Source organism: Acomys minous (genome assembly GCF_964271855.1).
Source record: "Acomys minous genome assembly, chromosome: 16".
Lineage (NCBI taxonomy): Eukaryota > Metazoa > Chordata > Mammalia > Rodentia > Muridae > Acomys > Acomys minous.
In genome coordinates, this window is record NC_140498.1 from 35072610 (window position 1) to 35100177 (window position 27568).

The 27568-nt window shown below is 45.6% G+C and overlaps 2 protein-coding genes across 2 annotated transcripts in view; both read left to right on the forward strand.

The window, feature by feature from the left end:
- Window positions 1–1808: 1808 nt before the first annotated feature.
- DOCK2 (dedicator of cytokinesis 2) overlaps window positions 1809–27568 on the forward strand; it is a 406436-nt gene continuing 380676 nt past the window's right edge. The window contains exon 1 of the mRNA XM_084762887.1: window positions 1809–1940. Within this exon, the coding sequence (XP_084619013.1) occupies window positions 1898–1940 (43 nt within the window). The 5' untranslated portion in view covers window positions 1809–1897. The remainder of the gene's footprint in view (window positions 1941–27568) is intronic.
- On the forward strand, window positions 12177–12497 carry LOC311586287 (ATP synthase subunit g, mitochondrial-like; the record flags this gene model as incomplete). Its single annotated transcript, XM_084762259.1, has 1 exon — window positions 12177–12497. The coding sequence occupies one exon, from the start codon at window positions 12177–12179 to the stop codon at window positions 12495–12497; it is 321 nt and encodes a 106-aa protein (XP_084618385.1).

Here is a 27568-nt window from a genome sequence, read left to right on the forward strand (position 1 = left end):
TGTGTGTGTGTGTGTGTTGTAGTGATCTGAATAAGACTCGTGCCCCACCCCCCATAGGCTCATATATGAAGATGGTTGGCTCCCAGTTGGCGGAAGTGTTTGGGAAGGATTAGAAGGTTATGGCCCTGCTGGAGGAGGTGCATCACTAGGGCTGGGCTTTGAGGTTTCAAAAGCCCACGCTATTCTCAATTAGCTCTCCTGCCTTTTGCTTGTGGCTCAGATATAAGCTCTCAACTTCTGCTCCAGCCCTATGTCTGCTGCCTGCTGCCATGCTCCCTACCAGCATGATCATGGACTCTACTACTCTCTTGAACCATAAGCCCTAAATTGAACACTTTCTTTATAAGTAGCCTTGGTCGTGGTGTCTTATCACAGCAACAAGAAAGTTACTCATGATGAGTATTAAACACATACACACATTCTCCTGGCTTTGATTTTCTGGCAAAACTTTGATACAGCTGCTTACTGTGAGTGCTGCTGCTGTGGGGGTGCTGTCCGCCATGTCTACGAGCTCTTGCCAGGTTCATTGGGGGCAGTTATGATTATTCCCAAGAAAGCCTCAAGCTTTGGCCTGTTGGCAAGGGAATGGGATCATTAGAACCTCTTCTGGGATTTTAGTCCCTCCTTTCTGTGCCTCCCCAACAGCTGCACATAATTCTGTCCCAGGTATACATAGTCTCAGGTCAGAGGTAGTGCACACAGTATGTGATGAATTAACTGAAAAGGAGACTACCTCTGCAGCTATGGGGAGTTTTTCATCTGTGTTGGGGTGAGACATTTGGTGATGTGGATGTTTTGGGGGGTGTCACCAATGCTTCTGTAAGTAACCCCTCAGCTGTGCTCTTAGAAGCAAGTCCGACAAACTCTTGATTTTCCAACTTAGATTGAGAGGAATCACTACTCTGGTCTGTCTTTGGTGACCTATCTGGGGTGAGTGGAGGGGTTCATGTGTTCCTAAGAAAAATCTATATAACAGATGCACCTAATGTGTTCTGTCAGAAACCAGAAAGTCAATAAACTAAGACGAAAGAAAATTGGAATTTTGTGATAGCTACCTGTTAATGCTAATATTGCCTTAGCTTTCTTAATGTCTCTGGAGTAGAGCAGAAAAGGGTTATGGGAAATAATAATAAAGAAAATTCAAGAAGACTTAGATCACAATTACTACAACCCTGAGAGATAGTTTCCTTTTCAGATAGAATCTATTCCAAGAGCAACATTCAGGTTTTGTGGGGGAAAATGTCTGTCTGAGCCCCCCTGGCTGCCTTCTTCCTTGCCCATTCTTGCTGGTGGTGAGGGTGCCCTTGACCTCCTGGCTGGTGGCCAATGGTGTGTTCGAACAGTGTTAAAGAGGGGGACTCCTGAACCCTCATCAGATTCTCCTTTGGGTCCATGTCACAGGAAGGATGCTAACTAAAATGACGGCATCTCTAGTGTGTCCCCCACTGTGTGCTGTGTATAAGGGTCTTCTCTAATCCTTACTAAATGCCTGTAGGGGCGGTACTCCGTCTTCCAGATGAAGAATCCGAATCACAGAGAAATGTAGATCATCAGCCCATGAAGCTCATGCTTAGTCACTAACGAGGTTCAGAAGTTTTGTGGTCTGGTTTGGCTTAAGTACCTGTCCAGCTTGTAGCCAGTTGCCTGGGGAAGAGACAAATTGAGGGTGGTCTTCACGTTTTGCTGGCAGTCTTCCAACCTTGACAAAATAGTGTACCCCAGCTCGAGAAGAAGGGGGGAGGACGGAGTGGGAACACAGATGAGGAGAAGGCGGACCTTCAGAGAGAGAGAGAGAGAGTTTAAAAAGAGGAAGGAAGTGGGGCCCTGCAAGGCGCCTAGCCACCGCAGCCAGCTTCTCTACTAGAGAACAGGAGGCTCTCAAGGCTCCGGGCTAGCCATGGCCCCCTGGCGCAAAACTGACAAGGAGCGGCACGGAGTGGGTAGGTGTGGACGCTGGGTCTGCAGTGCAGAGGGAGGGGGGCAGGGGGCTGGAGGGCCTCACGCAGGTAGATGTGATGGGACCTGCAGCGTGGGTGAGGACAGGGCGTACCACGCTAACTTACGGTCGGGCATACATACAGCGCTTCTCTGTCTCTGCTGCAGTCTCTGGGTTAAAGGAGAAACTGAGGGCAGAGAACACATATCCTTGCCTTCAGCCTCTCCTCAAGCGCTGGCTCACGCATCCTCAAGATGAGGCAAGGCTGTTGGCCTTTTGATATTCAGCCAGGCTTTGCATTACATGGACACTCTCCATTGGCCTATCTGGAAGCCACCATGGCTCCCTTTCCCATTTTCAAAGCGACAGCACCTGCTGGTTTCTTCTGAGGCAGGTGACCCCTGAACTATCTGCTCTAATCCCAAGCATCCAGTTTGGAGTGGGGCTGAAGCTAACGGGTCCTTCACTAGAGCTTTTGAGAAAATGATTCCTGTCAGATTATCTGGAGGATCGCCCGAGAAAACAGCCTCATCAGCTTCAGCCATCTAAGCTCCCAGAAGCCTCTGTTTCAAATTGGGAGCGGAAGTGGTGGCTGGGGGGGAAGGGAGGTGTCAGGTACTGTGACTCGAAGTGGCACCAGTGATGCAATCCTCCCAATGCTAAGTGAGAATTTAAAGGCTGACTGGGGGATTTCCACGCTGCCAGATGGCAGACCCCACCCAAGAGAAGACAACTCAACAGGCCAGGGCTGAGGCAACTCAGAGGTGGGAGTGATAGATGGAGGTGTGTGTTTGTGTGTGTGTGTGTGTGTGTGTGTGTGTGTGTGTGTGTGTGTGTGTGTGTTCGTTCCTGAGCCACAGCTTGAGAACAGCTACTTTAGAGGCTCAGATCTATCCATTCACAGGCAAGCATTTGGCACTGTGAAGTACTTTGAGATAAAAAAGGTCCCCACTGAGGACAGACAAGTCACAAATGCAGAGGGTCTCAGGTTCTCCATCTGTACAATGGGAAGTTAGAACTAGAGTCAATAAAGGCTCCTTTAAAACCCCAAAGCTTCTTCAACTCCGCCCCTTCCAGCTGGGGTACCCTGCTAGCCATCTACACGTGAACAGAGGGACCCTGAAATGGGCAGGAGGTGTGGGTGGAGGGTCTCTTGTGTCCTGGGGCATGAAAGCTGGCCTGGAGAAGTGGCCAGAAAGGAAGGGCTCTTCAATCTGCTGTGAGAAAAGGCAATGGTTTAGTGCAGGCCAAATGGAAGCCGCATCTAGAACGTATCCTGCTTTTTCTCACTCTGAGTCAGGTATTTAACACTTCCCTAGTTCGTAGCATTCCGTTGTCAAGGACACCGGAGGTGGTAGGAATCGCAGCTTGGAAGAAGATGAAAAGCTGGAGTAGCAAGAGGAGTTAAGACAGCTGGGCCATCCCTGGCTGCTTTCCCAGCTGATTCATTCATTCTTCAGGATGGGTGTCATTAGCCGTCCTTCCCGTGGCCTCAGTGAAAGAGGTGCTGATGTCTCTTGCCAAAGCCCCTTCATCTTCAGAACCAGATGTATTCTTGGCCACCTTGAGGTCCACTGGGCTGCAGGCAATCCCTACCAGGTTTGTCCCCCCCACCTCCACTCCCACTGCCCCCTTCCTGCTGCAGCCTTGACACAGGAAGCCATCAGCATTGCAAGGAAGGCCTCGGGTAGAGGAGGCACAGTAGACGCTTCCCAAACAAGGCAGTGTCCTTACAAAATCAAAAGGACACAGCCTCTGCCTTGAGGGGTTTGAAGAAGGTTAGAGGTTTGGGTTGTGAAGTCAGACCGAAGTTCAAATCTAGACTTGTTTCTTTATCTATAGCGAGGTGGAGATGATGGTATGTTGTGGTTGTGGTTGTTGTTGTTGATGATGATGATGGTGATGATGATGGTGATGATGATGATGATGAATGATGATGATGCAAGTCTGATAGTATTGTTCTGGAGACTACCTGGAGTGATAATTGTAAAACACCTGGTAGTTCTTCTGGCCAAAATCAAACGAGCCTTAAAATGAGCAACTGCGGAATCAAGATAGACACAAAATAGCATCTAGTGCCAACTTCAGAACAGTTGTTCCTAGTCAGATCATAGTGGTTTAAGTTTGCAAGACCCATTCTCATCTTTGACTTTGGAACATCTATATGTGTATGTGTGTGAGAGAGAGTGTGTTTTTATTCCCACTTTACAGGTGAAGACCCTGAGTTCACGTAACTTAGTGATAATGAAGCTGGCTCTTAAATTCCACTGCCCTCAGACTTTAGGCACTATAGGTAATCTTCACCGTATCCGGAGGGCCCTTGAAAACTGATGCCGTGGGTAAAAGTGGAAAGCTTGTGCACAGTAATTGGATCAAGAAAGAAGTCTGATTTGGTCTTAATAGATGTTTGTAGAGAAAAAGCCTGGCAGAGGGGGTTGCCTATAGTTAGAGTAGAAGGGGACTGGAGTGTCCTTCTGTGGTTCTGGAGCTTCTGAGTAGGAGTGTCCCTTGTAAGAAGCCAATAAGATCAGTGCTGACGTGGGTAAAGATTGGACATAGACTAGCATGGCAATGGGTAATAATTCTGTACGTCTCCAGTTGGTCCAAGCCAAATCCACTTAAAATTATCATGACCTTTGGCATTTGCTATCTCAGTCCTGGCTGTGTGAGACTGGCCAGTGATGATCCTCTCCTCGGAAGAAATGTGGGAAAGGATGGATGGAGGAGGCAGAAGGGGAAAACGGTATCAGTTGGCCTTACATATGACTACAAGTCAAAGCAAACCTCTGAAATAGTGGATTGGTTGAAGTAGTACACATTCATTTTCCTGCTCCCCAAGCCCACAGATCATTGGCCCCAGGGTGGTCTTGATTGAATAACACTCATTTCCATTAGTTTCCCTCAAGTACTTACCAGCCACAGTTTGCTGCCCTTGGAAACCGCCTCCATCCTGAAATGCTGGGGAGGAGAGGTAGGCAGGAGAGGGAGGTATATCTCCCATGCTGCCTCCTTGGCATTGCACTTTCTGCCTCATGAGCCAGGCTACCTGTGGAATCTCCAGTCACTAGGTCCTCTTTGCAGCCATCAAGACTGACAAAGGGAATGTGCAAGGCGTGAGCTTTCCCTTGAAGAGCACTCATCTGAAGGTGTACTTGACATTTCCCCTTATAGCCTATGGGTTAAAACTAATCACATGACCAAGCAAGCCTGCATGCAAGACGAGCTGGGAAATGTAGTCTGTATTAGACTCAGTCATGTACCCAGCTAATATTTAGTAGTTTCATCCGGAAGCAAGGGAGGGACAATGGAATTTTAGATAAAATAGGGACTCAAATGACAACACTCATTTTCTCATGCTTCTGGATGCTGAGAGCCCAAGATCATCCTGCCAGGAAGATCAGGTTATTATTTTTTATGGACTCTAGTTGACTGGCAGATGGTCATTTACAACCTTTTGTACATGGTTGCCCCTCTCGGCATCCATACCTTTGGTGTCTCCCTGTCTTCTCATAAGAACACTGGTCAGAATGGGTTAGGACCTCACCCTAAGGGCTTTATTTTAATTTGTTCACCTCTTCAAAGTGCTCACTGCAGATATGATTCTGTTTCAAAATAGAAGGGATTGGAACGTTAGCCCTTAAGTTTTAAGGACACACAGTCGAGTCCATAACAGATCATGTGTGGTCTCTGCCATGGTGGCCAGGGACTGTAAGTGAGGCCTCAGCACAGGAATCTTCAGATTGAGAGTTATGATGGAAGAAAAATATTTGCTCTCAAGTGGACCCCTTAGGTAAACTTGTATGGTGCCTCCTCCACTTATACTCATAGGGGAAGAAACTCCCTCCCTTCCTCCCTCCCTCCCCCCACCTCTCTGTCTCTGTCTCTCTGTCTCTCCCTATCTTGGCTGATGCCCTATAATTTATACAATGGACAGAGTAACATGAGAGAAGTGAGCAGACAGTGATTAGATGCATATCATGCAGGACTGCTTTCAACGTGCCCTTTATATGGGAGCTCAACAAGGGAAAGTAAAGTCTCAGAGACGTACCAGGATAAAAGGAATGCCAGAGCTTTCAATGGAGGCTGACTTAGGCTCGTGCTCACTCAATGAAGTCTGTCTTGTGGTCCTGTTGTAGAACTACCTGATTTTTCTCAGATAAAGAATGATTCACCAAAGCTCCTCTTCGTCTCTAGATCCAAATAATAAGAGGCTCTGCAGAAATGGAGAAGGGACACTTTTCCATATCTCAGAGGGAAGGATACAGAAAGGCTCTTGACTACCTCTTAGTTCAGGGATGTAGAGATGCTTGTAGCCCAGAACCTTGGACAGAGGTTCTTGTGCTTGAGGGTGTGTGTGTGTGTGTGTGTGTGTGTGTGTGTGTGTGTTTGGGTTTTGTTTGTTTTTGTTTTTTGTACCCTAGGCTCCTTTTAATGAAGGACAACATTCATTAAAATAGTTCATATTAGATACATGTGGTGTGTGGGCAAGTGGTGCATCTTAAGGCTCAAGGGAATCACTCAGAACTCCAGGAAATCTAGCAGAAAGACTGCTAAAAGTCCAGCAGACAGACCTCCTAAAAGGCCTGAACTTGGGCATCTCTGAAAATAAACACCTCCTCTCTTGGCATCCCAGTCTCTCTAAATACTCCAGCTCTGCTCCCCAGACTACCTTCATCAATTCCCTCTGATTCCATCACTTTTTTGTTTGTTTGTTTGTTTGTTTGTGTTTTCAAGACAGGGCTTCTCTGTGTAACTGCTCTGGCTGTCCTGGAACTCGCTCTGTAGTCTAGGCTGGCCTCGAACTCAGAGATCTGTTGGCCTTTGCCTCCCAAGTGCTGGGGTTAAAGGCATGCACCACCCGTCCAGTGATTCCGTCATGTTTCCTTGGTTTTGATATTCTCTAACACACCACCGTGGCCCCTGCCTGAAATCTGTATGACTTTGGGGTTCCAGAATGGTGACCTGTTTCAGCTTTTCAAAGTGACTACCCATAAAACACGTCATGATTTTGAGAGAGAACAACAGGCCCAGTACATGGGAGTATTGGAGAAGAAAGAGAAGGGAAACATAATATAATCACATGTTAACTTAAAAATATATAAAAGAACAAAACACAATCATATACTAACACAAGAAATGGTTGTATCTTAATTATCATACTTAGTAATTAAAAGAATTTATGTTATAGTCTCTATTTTTATAGAAACAAAATCCTTTTATAAAATCAATCAAAACAGCAAAAGATTCTATCTGCATTCTAATAAATATTTTTATTTTTAAAAAGACCACCCAAGTCACTGCCAACCTAAGTACAGGCTGCACTCTATTAAGTGTGCTGCCCCTGCCCGGTTCCTAGGGCTACAGCTAGGCCACATGACCTGTCATGTTACTCTCCTAGCTAGAGCTTTGTTGAAGGTAGCATGCTATCTACATGGGAGTCATGCATGCAGCATGCTACCCTAATGGCCAGAATGAATGACCCTTCAGAGGAGCCAGCTCTAGTGGGGAAGGCAGCAGGCGACTCTGCTTTACTCACTAGTTCAGTCTTTACTTATATCCTGCATATTGGCTGGATGTCTCCCAAGTCCCCAGCAACATGGTAGTCACAGAGGCTACTAGAATTAGCCCTAAATGGTTCCTAGTAACGAAGTCAAATAAATCTGTGGGCCAGTCAACAAGTATACAGTTAGAAGTTGTGCTGTGTCTTGTTGAAGTCATACTTGCCAGGGATGAGCATTTTGTGGAGAAGAGTCTTTAACATGGATCAACTGAGCAGGTCCCAGAGCAATGGGAACAGAATTCTAAAGAAGATGCTTGGAGGCATCTTGGGACACCTGTGTTTGCAAGAGAGGCTAACCGCATCTGTGGACCTGTCTCAAGATATCTGTCTGGTACAACAGAAACGCACACATTAAAAACCCAGCTCCTTTCCCATGGTAATTTGTCGGTGCCTGGCCTTCTCCTTTGTGACGTTTCAGCAAGTTGGGGACATTTAGACACACCCTGTGGGTTGGTTCATTGAGTCCATGTGAGGGGATTGTCCCACTCGCTGGCTGTATGAGAACCTCAGGAGACAAAACCCAGCTTGGCTCCAACCATCATGTCTAGGTATAAAAAAGCTTTGGTGAAAGGAACATTTTCCAAATTTGGCTTTCTCCTAAGTCTAGCATCCTCATGGTTTTCCTGTCTTTTGAGACAATGTGGCACCATAATGTTCTCCTCACTTCTGGATGTCTGGATTTGCTACAGCTTTTAAAGCTTGCAGGGCTTTTATTGTCAATAGTGCACGGGCACGGTCTGTGTTCTGCAGCATATATTAAGGATATGGGGGGGGTGATGTTTGTTGTTGTTGTCACCCGACTGTAGAGGAATCTGGGTAGAGACACCTCAGATGTTCCCACTAACAGGCACTTGCTCCCTCCCTCCCTCCCTCCTGTGAATTGGGCAGCAGCTGGAGAGTTGCTGAAGGCTTACTCTATTTTGTTCTCAGAGAAGTACATTCTTTGTCTTCCTGCTCCAACAAGGATGCTGCAGGCGTTTGCACTGGTTTAAAGTCACAGTGGAAGAAACTGGGCCTAGAGGAGTGGGCTGTGACTGACATATCGATGGATATACTGTCACAGATTTCTCTTCAGCAACTGCTCAGAGAATTCAGAGGTCTGATAACACAGGGCTGTTAAGTCAAAGGCTATGGCAACAGAGACAGAGGTTCTTGCTGCATTGTAACATGGCGGAGGGTGACATGTGGTGGGGCAGACCCTGAGGACACCCAGATAGGCATTATCAGCTACTACAGGATGGCAACACAGGTTCCAGCCAAATGCTGAGCGTTTGCCTGGCGTCTGTTACTTTTCTACTGCTCTGAAGAGACGCTATGACCGAATTGACTTATCGAAGAAAGAATTTAATTTGGGGCTCATGGTTCTAGAGAATTAGAATCCAAGATCATCACAGCAGGGAGCATGGCAGGAGACAAGGCGGCAGGCAGTGCTGGAGCTTACATCCTGATCCACAAGTTGGGGGGCTGGGGCGGGAGGAGAGCACCAATCGGGATTGGTGTGGGCTTTTGAAACCTCAGAGCCCACCCCCAGTGACACACCTCCTCCAACAGGGCCATACTTGCTAATCCTTCCCAAACAGTCTTCCCATCTGGGCACCAAGCATTGAAATACGGGAGCCTCTGTGTTCCATTCTTACTGGAACCACCATACCTGCCTAGTGAGCTTTTATACTTGCCTCACAGGCTGCAGCAGTAAGGAAGTCTGGTGAGGGAGGAGTATTCTGCCTGTAAAGCAAACGGAATGCAAATAATGTGTCAAGGAGGAAGTCCCTCCGATGTGTAGAAGGCCAGCGTGGCTGGATTCGCGGTAGAAGTGTAAGAATGGATTTTGTGGGAGGTGGTCAGAGGGAGTAGTGACTTCTGGGTATCATGGAGACTTTATTCTTGATGGAAAGGTGGGGTGAGGTATATCAGGGGTTAAGGCACAATAGAGAAATGCTGCTACATCTCATATTTGGGCTGGCAGTTTCATGGGAAGTGAAAAATGGAGCTCAGTGTCTTAGCAGAGAGGCTGGTAAGACAGCTGCTGCAGTGAGCTAGCTATGTCGCGGCAGTGCCTCACACTTGAAGGTGGCCCTGACTGTGCTGACATGGGCCTCACTTCTGAACATATGTAGTATAGGTGGGACAAGTGGGTTTGGGTTTTCCTCATGCATTAGACATGGGTAGAGAGACAGAGAGGAGTCTGGGATGATCCTAAGGAACAGCTTGGAAGAGACAGAACAGCATGTAAGATTTCTCTATTCATTCTTGACCTAAGTTCTCACCAGCCTCATTATAAACGACCTCACCCTTTCACAGCATTGTGCATTTAGAATGCTCTGCGTTTCTGTGTCCAAACCTCATCAGTAACCAGGGAGGAGGTGAGAAACCTGAGATGGAGAAAGGATTCTAGCCCATTTTAGGTTCTTTTTAAATCACACCTCAGCCCTACTGTTTTGTCACTTTTCGCCTGCTCCGTGGTCCACTTTCTATTGCTATAATGGAACATCACAGACTGGGTAATTGTTTAAGAATAGAAGTTGACTTAACTCATGTTTTTGGAGGCTGAAAAGTCTGAGAACTTGGCACAGGCATCTTCTCAGCATCTGCTTATTAATGTGGTGGAGGGTACCACATGGTGATGCAGAGCACGTGCACTAACTCAACTCTTTCTTCTTTCTTTTAAACTAATTCATGTCATCTTGGCATCTACCCCCATGATGTCATCTAATCCTAATACAACAATTTGGGAATTACATTTCCAACCCATGGCTTGGGTGGGGGAACACATTGTCTCTGAATTAGTAAGTGCACATTGCCTTTCCCAGTAGGTGGTCCACTCTCTAAGGGCAGAACTCCAGTGGCAGTTCATTCCCACCAAGTCTTGGGGAGTCCATCCACCCCCAAAGTGATAGGAACATAGGAGGGCTGAGAATCTAATTGTTTAACACTGGGTCTCCTTGAGAGCCCAGCAGGAGCTACAGGCCCATCTTTTCCGAAGGCATACCCATGCACCACCATGTTAGAATTCAGCCATTCCCATCTCTGGAAGCTAGTTAAGGTTTCTGATGACGTGTGTGCAGAAACCACTCTGCAAACTGCCATAATGGACGTACCCAAGGCTCTGTGTTTCAGAGTATGAATTCTTGGTCTCAGGAGCCGCCAAGAGTCAGAAAAATGTTTTTGTTTTGTTTGGCTTTTTTGTTTTTTGGGGTTTTGTTTTTGTTTTTGCTTTTGTTTTTCTTTTTCCCCCTATTCAGATCAGTTCAGCCCCATGAGCTTCTGTTGGGAATGAACAATGAATACAGCATCCCTGCCTTTGGGGATGCAGCGCAGTAGTAAATCTCTACATGTGATGCCAAATAGCACCACAGTTACTATTAACCTCCTGTTTCTCAGGTTGGGGCCGGGAAACTCCTTTCTTCCTATTACCATGACTCCTGCTATCACCCCCAGCATGCTTTGCTGCAGTTTTCTATTGAATTGTCTGGAACCCTCCATAGACTGTGAGCTCCAATATGTCCAGACTGACCCTCTGTCTGCTGTCCTTATGTAAGATGATTCTTTAGTTGTTATTGGTTGGATGGAAGGATGAATGGGTGGATGAGTACATGGGTGAACAGATGGATGCATAGATAAATGGATAAGTAAATAAGGGAGGGACCAGGGAGGTAGAATTTGAATTTTTCCCACCTCTGGGTCTCACAAGGCTCAGATGGACTGAGTTGCTCCATCTGGCCTCCATCTTCTCACCCCACCCCTTTCCTTCCGAGAGGCTATCCACTATGAGAGCACCACAGGTCTCGAAATCTTTCCTGATGTTGAGCCCTTACAGTTAGCCACTGGGCCAATCCTGCTTGTTCACACCCCGGAATGCCATTGAGTTGGCTCTGCTGTGCCCTCACTCATCAAGCTGACAGGCCCCACCTCCCTGCCCTTTCCATCCCGCCTACCTCTCTCCTTCTGCCCTTTGCCCTCTCTGCTCTCTCTGCTCCTCCTTCATGCTCTAGTATCACTTCCCTCATCCGGCCTTTCTTGCCCTCTGAGAACTCACGGCCGTTGTGCCTGGCAGCTTGGCACTAAGAGTTCAGACAGCATCTGGGCATGGTGGCACATTCCTGTAATCCCAGTACTCAGGGTGGCAGGGGCAGATGGAGCTCTGTGAGTTCGAGGCCAGCCCGGTCTACAAAGCAAGCCCAGGACGGCCAAGGCTGCACAGAGAAACCCTGTCTCGAAAAACAAAACAAACAAACAAGAGTTCAGACAGCTTCTTGTAGCGCGTATGTTTGTCTCTTCAACCAGATTTCAAAGGGTGCAGGAGAATGAGAGCAATTTACTCTTCTATGCTCTAGGATTCATCAGATTGCCAGAGGCTTTGGATTTGGGGGGAGAGGGTTGATGTGGCTGGTTTCATTGTAATCCCTCTTTAACTCCACGGTGTTAAGAGTATCCGTGTGCACTCATGCCTATGCTGTGGGAAATGACCACGTTATTCTAAGCAGGATTTACCCATCTTGGTCCAGATGATTTTGTGAGTTTGAGATGATTCTTTGATATAGGGCCATCTCTTCAATTATATGGTGATGTAACGGTCCATTTTCTATCACTGCAACAAAATACCCAAAGCAGAATACTTACAAAGAAAAGAGGTTTGGATTCAGCCAGCGGTTTGGGGAGATGGACCTTCCACTTTAGACCATGGCCAAGTTCATCTATAACTTTGTAGAGAAGGTTCTGGCACTGGTAACTGCTGCTGTGACTTACTCAAAGCCTCAATTGGCCACATTTTGGCAGTATGCCAAGATTGAGCTGGTTTCCCCTCCCCACTCAACCCCTGATAAAATCCCTACAGCTAGTCAGAGTGTGAAAAAAATAATTCAAAGTGCTAAAACTGGAAGCTTCAAACAGCTTACAGTTAAGGAAGCTGTGCTGAATGGTTTGGTAGCCATTGAGGTATGGATGTGGTTTTATATTGGAGACATCATAGGCAAATATGGCATTGTTGGCTACGGTGCTTGAAGACCAATTTTTAACATCTGATTTTATTTGAGTCCTTATTTGAGTGTTCTTAGACCATGTGTAATGAGATTTCTATCTGAATAAAGTACTAGCTGTGTGTGGGGGGCGGGGGAGAAAAGTAAAGAAATGAAAAGAAAGGAGTTTGCTTAGGTAGAAGTTTTAGTAGCTGAAAACCTGAGACTGATCCTTGGCTTTGTCTACTTGGGAGCCAGTGAGGACTTCAGGACCATATGAACCACAGTAATGAGGGCAGAGATGGAAAGATGGGGAACCAGAGACTGTGAATGGGCCAGGAGATTCTTTTTATAGCAACATTCTCTGAGGCACTAAATTGGAATCCCAATCTGATTTCTGTTCACTGGGGGGGATCACTTTGGCTCACTGAAGGCTACACAGTGATGTGCAGCCCCAGGGTGGTTGTCATGACCAAGGGAGGGCCCTGGTGCTCCTGGTGCAGCTCAGGTGATAGGCCCATCTTCGTGAGTGAGAGTCGGGTTACGCAGTGGTGGAGGCCAAACCTCTGAAGCCAGCCTGCCTGCAGAAAAAGCCTGGCCTGGCTCCTTCTCTCAGTGTCCCCCTGTGCTTCAGCGTACACCGCCTCAGTTCCCTAATCAATAAATCAGAGATAACAGTTATAACCACTAGCAATTGTATAGCAAAGATTTAGTGGAGGTGAGCTGGGCTGGTGGTCCTCTGAGGTCTCCTGGCTGGTGGAGGAACTTCTCCCCTCCCCTCTTCTTTTATAACTGTCTTTAGCGTCCTCTTGTTCCTCCGCTACCTCATCTTTCCCTTCCCTCCAGCCTCTTCTTCTTCCCCTTCTTCCCATCTGTTTGGAACTCTGCTGGTCTCTGCTGCTGTCTTTGCAGCTACCTTCTCTGGTGCCCCATCAGGCAGTTGCTCAGGTGATAAGGTGGCAGCACACCCACAGACTTCAGCACACTGCTTGTATGTGTCTTGGACTTGACACCAGAGATATGCCCATTGGTTCTATTCCATCAGAGAAGCTCTCCCAAGCCCAGATCGGGTTCTAGAAACGAGCTCCAACCGATTGCATCTTTTCTCTTTCCATTGTTGGTTTTGGGTTTTCTTCCTCTTATACAGCAACTTGTCTAAACTCTATTAACACTTAGTGTTGGCTGCAGCTTTTTGCTTTCAATCATGTTAGCAAATGTCAGGGCCCCAAATAAGGTACCGATCCATCCTGAAGGATCACAGGACCCTTGATGGCAGCTGTGCTGGGTGAGCCTCTCTTGAACCAATCAAGACGTTCAAGGAATAGAAGAGACTCAATAGTCTTTTGTCTTCATTCGCATGCGACCCCTTCAACAGGTATCCATGCAGAGCCCAGTAAACACTAAAGCATAGACTGTAGGCCAAGTGTTCTTAGCATGGGAACTCAGCCTCCCTGAGCTGGCGGGGGGGGGGGGGGGCGTTTGGGGATGGGGGAAGAAGACGTGAACAATTCCAGAGTATATTAGAGTAACACATGATGTCAAAGATGGGCTGGCCAGAGAAACAAGAACTTTGGATTCTGCTGAGTTCAAATCGACCTTCTACAGCAGTGGTTTTTCAACCTATGGGCTGTGACCCTTTTGGAGTCACATGCCAGATGTCCTGCATATCAGATATTTATACTACCATTCATCACAATAGCAAAAGTAAGGTTATGAAGTAGCAATGAAAACAACTGTGTAGTTAGGGGCTTTAAAGGATCCCAGCCTTAGGAAGGTCGAGAAAGCACTGAGCTACAGCTTTCTAGTTGTATGGCCGTAAAAATCCTTCCTTTCCTTCCTTTTCCCTCCCCTCTTCTCCCTTCCTCCCCTCCCAGCCCATTCTACCTCTCCTCCCCTCCCACTTGGCTAGGGCCTCACACATCACTCACTAAGCCGGTGCTCTGCATTGAATGACATCCTAGTATGGTTCTTGAGGTTCTCTTTGAGGTTTTCTCTCTCTCTCCCTCTCTCTCTCTGTCTGTCTGTCTCTCTGTCTCTGTCTCTGTCTCTCTCTGTCTCTGATTCTGTTTGTCTGTCTGTCTGTCTCTCTCTTCCTCTGTCTCTCTGTCTCTGTCTGTCTCTGTCTGTCTCTGTCTGTCTGTCTCTCTCTTCTCTCTCTCTCTCTCTCTCTCTCTCTCTCTCTCTCTCTCTCTCTCTCTCTCTCTCCCTCTCTGTGTGTGTCTGGGGGTGGTAGATGGATGACTGTGCTTTGCAGGTTACCTGAAGATCAAATGAACTGTAAATGAAAGGCTTTTTTCTTATCTTCTCTTTCACTGTAACCTGGGTTCTCAGAACAGTAGCTGGCACACATGGGGGATGCACCTGTGACTGTCCCTTAAGGAAATCACAGTGTCTGTGCTTGGCCTATGGCAAGCACCCAGGATATGTCACACAATTTGCTTGGAAAACTGTGTGCTGTGGCTAGAATTTGACATCTGGATCGTCTGTTTGTCTGTCTTCCAATATATCTAGCTTACTTTCTGGTAGGTAAGTGTGACTCAGTTTCCTCAGCTATAAACAAAGGGAAAGATACTGATTTCCTAACATGTACACGATGTAGAGATAGGATATTTATTATATCTGTGAGCCAGAGGGATATCACAGTGGCATTCAAATTTACCTTATTTCTCTAGACTTGGATTATTTTTTTCATGTGTATGAGTGTTTTGTCTGCATGTGTGTCTGTTCACTACCTGCATGCTTGGTGTGACAAGGCCAGAAGAGGGCGTCGGACCCTCTGGAATTGGAGTTACAGATGATCATGGGAATTCAACCTAGGTCCTGGGGGTGCGCAGGGGAGGGAGACAATCAGTACTCTTAGCCACTGAGCCTCCATCACCTAGATTTGGATTCTTGGTGAGTGTAGAATACTGTAGCATCTTTAGGTAGAACTGGTACAGACCCAGGGGGGTTGGTTTACAGGGTTGATAGCTAGCCCACCCAACCTTTACCACAGTGATTTTGAGGATTACCAGTTTGGGATTTCCTTGTGAGTTCATGCTGGGGGTCTGTGGCCTCAGGTGACCCCAGTCCTTGAATGTGAGGACAGCATCTTCATGGGCTCTCCTTGACTTTTTTTGCTGCTGGTGGTCCTGGGTGTAGCCTTTGATGTAGGAGATCTTCAAGTCATCTGTGTGCGGCTAGACACCTGAGATGGGGGGGGGGGGGGAGGAACACCTGCAGTGAGGAGGCTAGAATGGAATGTTGAATGTAAGATGGCTGGGGACCAAGGCTGTGCGTAAACTCCCTCAATTGCCTATGTCAGTGGCCATGATATCAGTGGCTCTTTTATAGGAAGTGTTCATTGCCCGCCTCGTGTTTGTTTATTTGTTTATTGTATGTGTAAGAATGTCAAGGCTCTAGCGTAGAGGTCAGAGGACCTTTCCTCTTACTACGTGGGTCCTGGGGATGCACTCAGGTTTGCAGTAAGAGCCTTTACCCATCAAGGCACACCCTGCCAGCTCCTGTTCGAGATGATCCTCTCCTTTTCCATTGCACATAATGTAGTGGCTGTGCCTTTTAGAGTGGGAACAAGTGGACCCTTCCTTAGCCTGGCCAGAAGCAAACAGAGAGTCAGAGATAAGCAGTAACACTCAGTGGAGGGTGGCATTCTGCCCTGGAATTTCCTGTTAGTGATTTAGAAAACTGAACTGAAGCAGGGACCGGTGAGCTGAGTCACTTCCTTCGTCTGTTTTCCCTTGCCAAATGGAGCTTTGAGAAGAGAGGTCCTCAAGTTAAAGGGAGGGTGGGTTTCTCTGCAGCATCAGTTACTTTCTTATTTAGGACCAGTGAGTCCTTGGGACAGATGCATACATGTCCCTGGAGGCCCAACTCTGAGATATCTGAAGCTGACAGATTTGAAAGTTCTTGCCTGGCGTGACAGGGAAGAGTGTGAGGAAAAGGGCCCTGGATAAAGTCCACAGGAGCTGGCGCAAAACTCAGCATAGTCCGCCCTCTAAGTGCCTGTGCACTGACCTGATTTGCTGCATAGGCAACCCCCATCTGGGTGGTTTCCTTCTGTGGAAACCGCAGTTGCTCCTGCAGCCCCTCTCCCCCGCACGGCAGCTCCGAGGCCAGGTCCCAAGGCCCAGCTTTGGGTTGCAGGAGCACAGGTCAGTGCAGAGCCTGTTTAGCAAGGACACTAGCACACTGGCAAGTGTCCAAACGCCAGCAGCCAGGACGGGAAGAGGACTGTAAGCCAGGCCATGTGTGGAGGAGATGGAGAAATAGCTTGATTATGCAGAAGAAAAGCCTCTGAGGTCCCCAGGGCTCTCTCCAGACTTGTTCTTAAACAAAGGATTAACTTCACTCAATGGTGACCCTCTGTGCCACTGATTGCACACTGCTGGGAAGTGGAGTTAAAGGTGACACGAAGCTGGGAAGGAATTAGTGGTGAGATATAGCTGGCATTTGGAGATCTTGTAATACGGCTTAAAAGAAACGTGGCACACATTGATTGAGCCCTTACTGTGGCTGTACACTTACCAGTCCAGCCTTTCATGATTGACATTTGATGGATCTTTTAGGAATCTTTCTGACAGAGAGTAAAATCATCTTCATTGAGATCTAGGATGGCCACACAGATTCATGGGTAACTGAGACTGCATACCAGGAAACGTGCAAGAAAGGCACGCGCAGGTGTATCAAGGGGAGGTTTTACACTGCAGATGGTGTGTGGCTACATCATTTGCTCATCTGCAGCTGTGACTGGCTGTCTTGTATGAAAAGGGACTGGGCGTGGCCTTAGTCTGTAGGTTATTTTAGAGGAAGCAGGAAGCCTCAGAAGTGGTTAGTAAGAGCTAGCAAGTCACAGTTTGCTTGCTCATCTGAGTGCCCGTGTTCAAGTGTGGCCGGGGTCCAAGGATCAGCTACAGATAGGCCTGAGGCCAGAGAGGACATCCTATTGTCCTTCAAGGGATGCTGGAGCTTCTGAGGCCCAGAAAGAGGGAGTTTCCTTTTAAGCAGGCTGTCTGGATTACAGAAAGACAAGTGTGGTGTGTACACACACACACACACACACACACACATACACACACACACACACATACACACACACTTAGCCAGGCAGACATCAGCCAGCCAGTTTCACTGCTCTCTTGGCCTTGTGCAGTGCACAAACTGAGACTGGCACCCTGTAGCCTTGTGGTTGAGGCTAGAGCCAGGGAAGAACAGGACCGTCCTCTTGAGCTGGGGTCTGAGACTCTGCCTTAAGCTCTCTAACCTTCATTGCCTCTCAGGGAACTTTCCATCCCTGAGAACACTCTCATAGGGAGGCTGCGGCCATAGGACACACCTTGCACTGGGCCCCACTCAGGATCCTCCTAACATCGTCTGATGGACAGCATTAGCACACGCCTTGTAAGAAAATGAGACCCAGAGAGGTAGAGTGACTCACCCAAGGCCACACCGTGTCTCACGGCAGGGTTGGCATCTTTCCGCATCACTGGGCCCTCTTTGATGTGTGTAGGGGGGCATGTGTTATAGAGGTAAGGTAGAGAAGTGGGAAAGAGGAGACGAGAGGGAAAGGAGAGGGGAAGAATCCGCACAAAGCCCCGTGCTGCTTCACTCAGGATGTGCTCAGGGTCAAGCATGGTGCAATGTGCTCCCAGCTCAGGCTCCACGTGATGCAACTACAAACCTCTCTGTTCCTCATTTGACGTATGGAGACGATTCTTCCTACTCGGGAGCATCACTGGGCAGATTAGTGGGTCAAAGCATAAGAGGAGAGAGCTTCATAGAGTCTGGTACAAGGTACAAGGCACATGTCTGATGAACTCCGGATCTTGTCAGGATTATTATCAGCTCACACTGCCAAGTACGTGAGGCCTGGTTACATACCAGTTTCCCCTCCAGGAATTTAAACAACCTCTGTAAAGTGTCACTTACTCACTTGCTTCCTATCTTAGTTAGGGTTTCCGTTGCTGCGATGAAACACCATGACCAAACAACAAGTTGGGGAGAAAGGGTTTATTTGGCTGACACTTTCCACAACACTGTTCATCACCAAAGGAAGCCAGGACAGGAACTCAAGCAGGGCAGGAACCTGGAAGCAGGAACAGATGCAGGGGCCATGGAAGGGGGCTGCTTGCTGGCTTGCTTCACGTGGCTTGCTCAGCCTGCTTTCTTGTAGAAGTCAGAATCAGCAGCCCAGGGATGGCTCCACCCACAGTAGGCTGGGCTCTGCCTCGTTGATCAGTAATTGAGAACATGCCTGACAGCTGGATCTCATCGAGGCATTTCCTCAATGGAGGCTCCTTCCTCTCTGATGACTCCAGCTTGTGTCACGGTAACATACAAAACCAGCCAGAACAGCTCCCCAATATGCCTTTCCAGTGATGCCTACTTGAAGACAGAGAGAGGAAGTTCTGCTTGGAGCTGGGAGCTGTCAAGGCAGGTGGGAGGCATCTGGAAACAGACCAACTAGTGCCATGGTGTGTGCAGTGGCACAGCTCACTGCCCTCATGTGGCAGGACCCTGGGCACTGTCCTTCCTGCTTAAGGGGAAGGTAAAGCTTTGAGTGAATGGACAGCCCCAGGAAGCCATCAGTCACCCCACATGGTTGTCCTGGGGGGCAACTGGGTGCTCTCCGAGGACCTGGGCTTCCGGTAGGACTGCCCATCCTATCTTTGCCACTACTGGCGAGCCTGTCATTCTTGTCATACTGTGGGGGCCAGCGTGCCTGATCCCCGCAAGGTTTCTGATGACATGTATCACCGAGGACGTGCTCCACACACGCATCTCTCTAGTCCCTGCCTCCCCGAGGCAATTCTTCTCCGTTATACTGCTCACCAGCACACCTCTCCCTCCGAGTACCTCTTCACCACCCTTCTGGTGCTCTGTGCACAGATGTCTCTTGATAATTTTAACTAAATGCACGAATTCTCAGCTTGCTGTTGTTTGTAACCATACCATACAGTTGCATAGCTCAGTAGCACTGACCACAGCTACGTCTCCATTGCGTAGCTGTACATGATTCCATTTTTCCACAAGTGAATCTAGTAACCCCCGACTCCCTTCCAGTGTCAGCATTCAGCCTCTTGCCATCTCTGCTTTTCTGTTCCTGATCTTTCATACGAATGGAGTAGAGCCGTACATGGATGGCTCCTTGGCTCTGGCTTCGTTTACTTACTATAATGTTTTTCTAGGACCATCTGTGCTGTCACATGTACTAGTAGTTTGTACTTTTATCTAGTTGAATACTGTTTCATTGTGTGCATATACCACATCTTGTTTATCCAGATACCTGGGCCATTTTGATCTTTTATCTTATGCTAATAGCATCCAAGCGATTATTTGTGTGAAGGTTTCTGTTTGAACTCTTCTTGAGAACTTGTGGTGTGAGTGCAGGAGCGGGTTTGCTGGGTCCCATGCTAATTTTGCTTGCCTTTGAAGACCAGGCACACTGTCCTCTAATTTCCAAACATGGTATTGTTCCCAGGCTAATTTTTGAAGATTACAATTTTTATGCATCACTTTCAAAAATAATAATAAAAACCAATTATGGTCATATCAGTGGGTATGAGGTAGCATACTGTGGTTCTGATTGGCAGTTCATTAGTGACTTGAATGCCAAGGATCTTTTCATGTGCTCTTTGGTATTTGTGGGTATCTGGAGAAATAAGTTTTTTTTTTTAACTCCTTTGCCCATTTGCAAATTGGTCCGTGTTGTCTTTTTGTTGGTTAAAAAAAAGTCTAGATTTTGATTACAGATCTGATTGGCCGCTGTGAGTCTCTACACTGACCACTGCCCGTTGCAAAAACAAGCTTCTTTGAAGGTTGAGAGCAGCAGTACTTTGTGGTTATAAATATAAATGCCTAACAGCACTTTGATGATGTGTCCACTTTGTAAAGCAACAGTAGTAGGTTCTCTCCAAGGGTCTGTCACCACCCCACCCATGCACTCTTTTTACTTATTTGTTGGTTTGCTTTTGAGATCATAACTTAATTACAACATTTCTCCCCTCCCTTTCCTCACTCTTATGCCTCTCATATACCTTTCCCCACTATGCTCCAAACCCATGGCCTCTTTTTACATTAATTGTTATTGCATGAATATATGTTTACACACACACACACACACACACACACACACACACACACACACACACACATTCCTAAATATAACCTATTGAGTCCACATTATGTTACTTGTTTAGGACTGACCATTAGGCACTGGACAACCAATTGGTTCATTCTTCCATAGAAGGGGCTATTTTTTTTTTGTACTTCCAGCTTTCCTCAGTTGCCTGTGGTTTTGTTTTATTTGTTTCTGTAGGACTGAGGCTTTATGGGTTTTTCCTTATCCTCTTTGGCATGTTTGTTGGTGTCAACCTTGTTCAGCTCACATTTTGGCAGTCATGTTGGTGATTATGAAATCTCACAGCAAACTCCCTGATCCTCCGGCTCTTTCTTACCTTTCTTACTCCCTCTTCCGAAATGCTCCCTTAGACTTAGATGCTGGAGTGTTTTGCAGATGTGTCCATTAGGACTAAGCTCCACAACACTGCGTTTGATTGGTTGTGGTTTTTCTGTAATGGGTTCTGTTTGTTGCAAAGAGAAGTTTCCTTGATGATGGGGAAGACTATACTCCTCTGCGAGCATAAGGACAAGTGTTTCTAGATTGTCTTTAGGGTTGGTTTAGTAAGATAGTAGTTGTAGATTCTCCACCCATAACTATTATTTTATTAGCACCGAGTAGAAAGCTGGGTTTCAGATACAAGGCATGGTATTCCTCTTTACCCAATTAGAGAACTATTGGTTATCACCAAGGTGTGTGTGTGCCACTACTACACCCCTTAGGGTTATTGTGCCGTGCTGGTCAGTGATGTGCTTTCATAGGCACTACAGCTGGGTGTGACAGACTGCTGGCTTCCTCCCTCCTTCGGAAACTTGCACGTGCTTTCTGGTATCACGAACACAAGTTCTCAGGGAGGGGGCATTCAGGTCAGTTCCAGCGTAGGAGCCTCTGGGCTCTGTTTCTGAAGTATGCGCTGTCTTCAGCAACAGAATGCCTTTTACCTCTACAGAGTAACCCAGGGCAACAGCGGCAGGTTGTATGTGTGGGGCCACACAACCCTGAGACAGGCTTGGCAAATATATATATTTATACACTGAATTATATGCTTTGAAGGGATTTTTAAATAAATAGTTAATGCTTTGATTCCTTGTGGCTTTCTCATACATCTGTATTGTTATGGATGTCTTCCTCCCCCCACTTCTGTATTTACACCCCTCCCTGTTCCCTAAGGATCCTGAAGTTTCCATTATGCCTGTCAGATCGTTTGTATCTTGCCCTTTACCTTCTTTCCACCTTCTGTATTTACCTTCTTCCCCTAAAGAGCCCCCCTTTTCCCATTTCCATCATCAGATTATTTGTACTCTAATATTCCCCTCTCTATTTCTTCCCAATCCCCCAAACCTGGCAATGGTCCCATTCTACTTTCCTGGTTTCTGACTCAATACCAGGCCTGAGCTCCCTCCTACGGAGCATGCCTCAAATCTAAACAGAAGTCACTTTGTGATCCCTGTAAGAGTCGTCTCACTATCACACCAGCGGGCATATCTTTCCCGGATGGTCGTTATTGTAGAATGCAGGGTCACCACTGGGTGAGACCATCCCCTAGCAACCTGTAAAGAACCATCCGGCACTGTGAGAGCCAGCCAGCAGGGAAGAAGTTTCCAGACAAGTTCCAACATGCCTTCTCTATGCTCTGCAACCAAGGTATGTGGTGGGTACTACAACAGGGCCTTACTATCTGGCTCGGTGAGCAACCAAGAGAGCAGCATTGGACTGTGTCATTTGGGGACCTCTGGGACCTCCCTGGTCATCATCTCATAGGGCTCCAGGCTACGCTTGGCACTGGGAGTTTTGCTTAATAACCTATGACTTCTGGGAGCAATGCTATCCACCCTTGTAGAGTAACTCTGATTACCAAGCTTCTTTAAAAATTATATTTTTAATTAGCCTACAAAGTCCTGGGTTTCCATGTGTCCTTTTCATGCATCCTTCATTTTTATTGACCCCCCCTCCACCTTTTCTTCCTCCCCACACCTGTATTAACCTCTCCACCCACAAATTCTCCATCTGTATACTTTAATATTACATATTTTTTATGGTCTTACTGCCCTTAATAACATTTCCCCTCCCTCTTCTGGGACATTTCTGGCTTTCTGATTGCTACAAACGGTCCAACTTAAACACATACACCTAAAGATTAAAAACTAGGATCCACATTTGAGACAAATGGGGGAGGACTGTAACTGTGTATCTGGGTCTGGATACTTCACCCAGTGTAATTTTCCAGCTGCAATCATTTTCCCTGAAGTTGATGAAGTCCAATTTTCCTTTCTTCCTTCCTCCATCTCTTTCTCTTTCTTTCTCTCTCTTTCTTTCTTTCTTTTTTTCCTTCTTTCTTTCTTTCTTTCTTTCTTTCTTTCTTTCTTTCTTTCTTTCTTTCTTTCTTTCTCTTAAAGACAGGGGTTCTCTGTGCAGCCCTGGCTGTCCTGGAATTCTCTATATAGACAAGGCTATCTTTGAACTTACTGAAATTCACCTGCCTCCGCACCCTGAGTGCTGAGATTAAAGGCATGCACCACCACACTGTCTTGCTACCTTTTCACTTTTTAAAAATAACAGATGTTTTTTGTTATATTTCTTAGTTGGGCTTGTGATAAAATACCATGACTGAGGCAACTTATAGCAGAAAGCATTTAACTGGGGGCTTGCTTATAGTTTCAGATGGTTAGTCCATGATAGTCATGGTGGAAAACATGGTGTCAGGCCAGCATGGTACTGGAGCAGTAGCTCAGAGTTACATCTTGACCCACAGGCAGAAGATAGAGTGAATGAGACTGGTCCCAGCATGGGGCTTTGAAACCTCAAAGCCCACACTCAGTGACACACCTCCTCCAACAAGGCCACACTTTCTAATCCTTCCTAAACAATCTACCAACTCCAATGGAACCAAACATTTATATATATGAGCATATGGGGTTATTCTCATTCAAGCTATCACATCATATATCCAGGAAACTATGGCCAACTCAGGTCAGGAAAAAACAGTGCTGTCTTTTTTCTCATATATATATATATAGTATTTTGAGTTAATTTTGAAGATATAAAATAAGTACCTGTTATCATTAGATATGAAATGCCCTCCATAGACTTACTTACTGAAAACATGGTTACCAGCTGTTGGTGCTAAATTTAGAGGGTGGGCCCTAGCTGGAGGCCACCTACAATGGTCCTTGGGGACTATGTCTTGTGTATGCCACCTTCCTTCTCACTCTCTCTGCTTCCTGTCTGTTGTGAGGAGAGAGGACTCCGCTACATCCTTTCATTTCCATAGTGCTCTGCCTCACCCTAGACCAGGATGCAACAGAGCCCAGGGCAGGGAAGGAGACCATGACCCAAAGTGAAGCTGGATGTGCAGGTGTTTGTCACAGAGTCAGAGAAGTAGGACTCACACAGCTACTAGTTTCCATCTTTGGGTGAAAACTACTCTTTCTATTGCTAGCTTGTAGACTATTTTTTAATCATAAAATGTTGATAAACTTTCCAAATGCTTTTTTTCATTAATTAACATGATCATCTAATTTTTTTCTTTATGCTATTGATTCAAGTGTATTTCCTTTATTGTTTTGAATATTGACCCATTCTTGCATTCCTGGGGAAGTTTCTACTTGGCATCTTTTCTACATTGTATCTTTTAATATGCTGCTAGAGTCCATTTGCTAATCTCTGTGGATGCATGTATCTATATTCACCATGGATACTGCTGTTATGAATTCCTTGTGTTAATCCAAACAGTACCCATAATGATTTGTGAACTATTTCCTCCTTTCTTTTGTGGAGGAGTTTGAGAAGAATAGGTATTAATTTTTCCTGAATATTTTATTGAATTCATATTGAAGTGATATGACATTGTGCTTTCTTCTTTGGAGTGCGGGTGTGTGTGTGTGTGCGCACACACACATAAGTGCATGCATGTGCAAGCACATATATATGTGTGAATTCTATGTACATATTCATGTGGGGTTTTATACACGTGTGTGTGTGTGTGTGTGTGTGTGTGTGTGTGTGTGTGTGTGTGTGTAAGGTCAGTGTCAGATGTATTCTTCAGTTGCTCTTCACCTTACTTTTTGGGAGACAGGTTCTCGTCTGGACCTGGAGCTCTTTGACCGAGCTAGCCTGGCTGGCCAATGAACTCAGGGATCTGTCTGTCTCTGTTTCCTCCAGTGGGCTTATAGATGCATGGCGCCATACTTGGCTTTTTACACTGGGTGTTAGAGATGCAAACTTAGGTCCTCACACTTGCTCCCTGGGCACTTTACTAACTGAGCTGTCTCCATGGGCCATTTTGGAGGTTTTAGATAACTGAATTTATGTTTTTTTATGAGTCAATGTTGGTAGTTTGTTTCTCGGAATGCATCCATTTCATCTAGGGAATCCATTTTCTGGATGTACAAGTGTTGAAAGCTTTCTCTTATGAAAAGCATAATTTTTGATTGAGTTCACTATAAGGGGCAGTGGGGGAAGCAGTAGCTACAGAACCATCTGCTTATGATCCCTTCCTTTCTGAAACGCTGGCAGCAATGTCCCCGCCTTCACTTCTCACTTTAGTAACATGAAGCCTCATCTATTTTTAGTTCACCTACCTATTTTTTTTTTATCACTTCTAAGAAACAAATTCTGCTTCTGTTGTGTCTTTGATGAATTCTATTCTTTTGTCCACTTCTCGTTGCCTTCAATTGGTACTATTTTCTTTCTTTTATCTTTGAGTTTAGTTTGCTTTTCTTTTATTAGTTGTTAAAAAAGTAGAGATATAGGTGCTTTGAGGGCTATATTGTGCTTCAAGGCAGATATTTATAGCTATGAAAATTTCTAATCACGCTTTGGTAGGTTGTATTTTCATTTTTAACTTGTCTGAAAATATTTCCTGATTTTTCTTGTGAGTTTGCAAGCCATTTTATTTTTGCTTGTGCTTTTTGCACTCATTTGTAATTTTTTTCCAATCAAATTTTTATTCTGCTATGAGGTTCTAGCTTTATTTCTCTATAGTCACAGAAGACACTTGTCATGATTTTCCTCATTTTAACTCACAGAGACTCGCTGTGTGGCCTGACTCGGGTTCTGCATTGCAGAATGTCCATGCACCTTGAGAATATGAAATCTCCTGCTCTCAACGGCAGGGTTTTGCAGATGTTGGTTACATCCAGTTGTTTGTGGTATTGGTCAATTCTTCTGTTTCCTTCTTGACTTTGTGCCTAGTTTTTCTACCCTTCACTAATAGCAGGCTAATGAGATCTGTAACTACTGTTGTAGAACTGCCTGTCTCTTTAATTTGGGTCAATGTTTGCTAATACACTCCACTGTTCTATTGGAGTATGTATATGTTTCTATATATATGTTTGTAACTACACCTGCTTAGTGTGTGGACCCTTTGCCAGGATAAAATGTTCTTTTACCTCATCTATTAAATTTCACTTGAAGTCTATTTGCCTAATATCAGTATACCCACCATCATCCCCACCTCCTTTGCTTCTTGTGTGTATGGGACATTTCCCCCATCCTGTTTTAACCAAACCTACTTGCATACCTAAAGCAAATAACTGGGGGAAAACATGTTAATTGGGTTGGGAATTTTTTAATGTTGTGAGCCACCTCTTCCCTTTAAAAAAATGAAAAAAATTAATTGTGTGTGTATGGTGGTGGTGGTGGTGGTAGTGCTGGTGTGTGTGTGTGTGTGTGTGTGTGTGTGTGTGTGTGTGTGTGTGTGTGTGCAATGCCCTTAGAGGCCAAAAGAGGGAGCTGGGTCCCCTGGAGCTAAAGTTATCTACATGTGAACCTCTCTAAGTAGGCTCTCAGAACTGATCTCTGACAGAGTTCTATGTGCTCTTATCTGATGAGCCTTCTCTTCAGTACCAACAACCTCTGCTGTTTGATGGGATGGTCTAATCTCCATGAACATTTTACAGTAAATATTGGCAAGGAAATATTTTCCTTTTTTATGTAGATGTTGACTTTCCGTATATTTTACATTTTTTCCTGTTGCTCAGTTTTCCATTACACCTTTGTTTTATATTTAATTGTTTTTCCCTTTGTCATTCATGCTTTAACATGGGTTTCATAATTCCATGTTCACACATGTATATCTTTATGCTTTGTTCTCATTTGTCTCTTTTGTACTTGTCTATACTTAATTTTTTTCAAATTCTGCTTTACCCTTTTTAATGCTTTTAAAGTTATTTGAGTTTTTATATTATTCATTTTTATTTTTCATGTGTATGGATATTTTGCTTGCAAGCCACATGTATACAGTGCCTAGAGAGGCCAGAAGAGGGTGTTGGATTTCTTTGGAAATGGGGTTATAGATGGTTGTGAGTTGCCATGTGGAAACTGGGGATCAAACTGGAGTACTCTGGAAAGTCAGTCAGTGCTCCTAACTAACTACTAAGTCATCTCTCCAGCCCCTAAAGTTTTGTTAGTGGCTATTGGTTAACTTGGTCTTTATAATTAATTACATTTTTTATAACAATCTAGTCAGAACTAATATTAACTGTTTTCCCATAGAATATGCTACAATCTGCTCTTACACAGCCCTGTAACATCACATCTTCATAGTGCGTGCTCATTATCATAGATGCAGACTTGTTGTTTTATTCATTTGTATGTATTCCACACATTCAGCATCCATCACATTAATTCATTGAGACTGTGCTGTGATCTATTAGCCATGGGTTCCATTTTTTAAAATCAACTTTGTTCATTTCTTAATTCTCTCTTCATTTTGAAGGGAAATCTTATTAATTATGAAATTGCTCATTTGTAGTTTTTCCCCCTTTAATTCTTCTAATTGCCTTCATGATTTCTAAGTGGGAACCCCATATTATCTCAATAAGTCCCTTTGTACAGAGTGACTTCTTTGCTGCTCTTTAAAATCCTTCTTTCATCTTGGTCTGAAGCAGTTGGACTTAACTGAGTCTCAGTATGCAAGGCTTTGAGTTTATCCTGCCTTCATTTCATCGCGTCCCTCGCTATGGAGACTCGAGTCTTCTGTTAAAGTAGGGTGGTTTCTG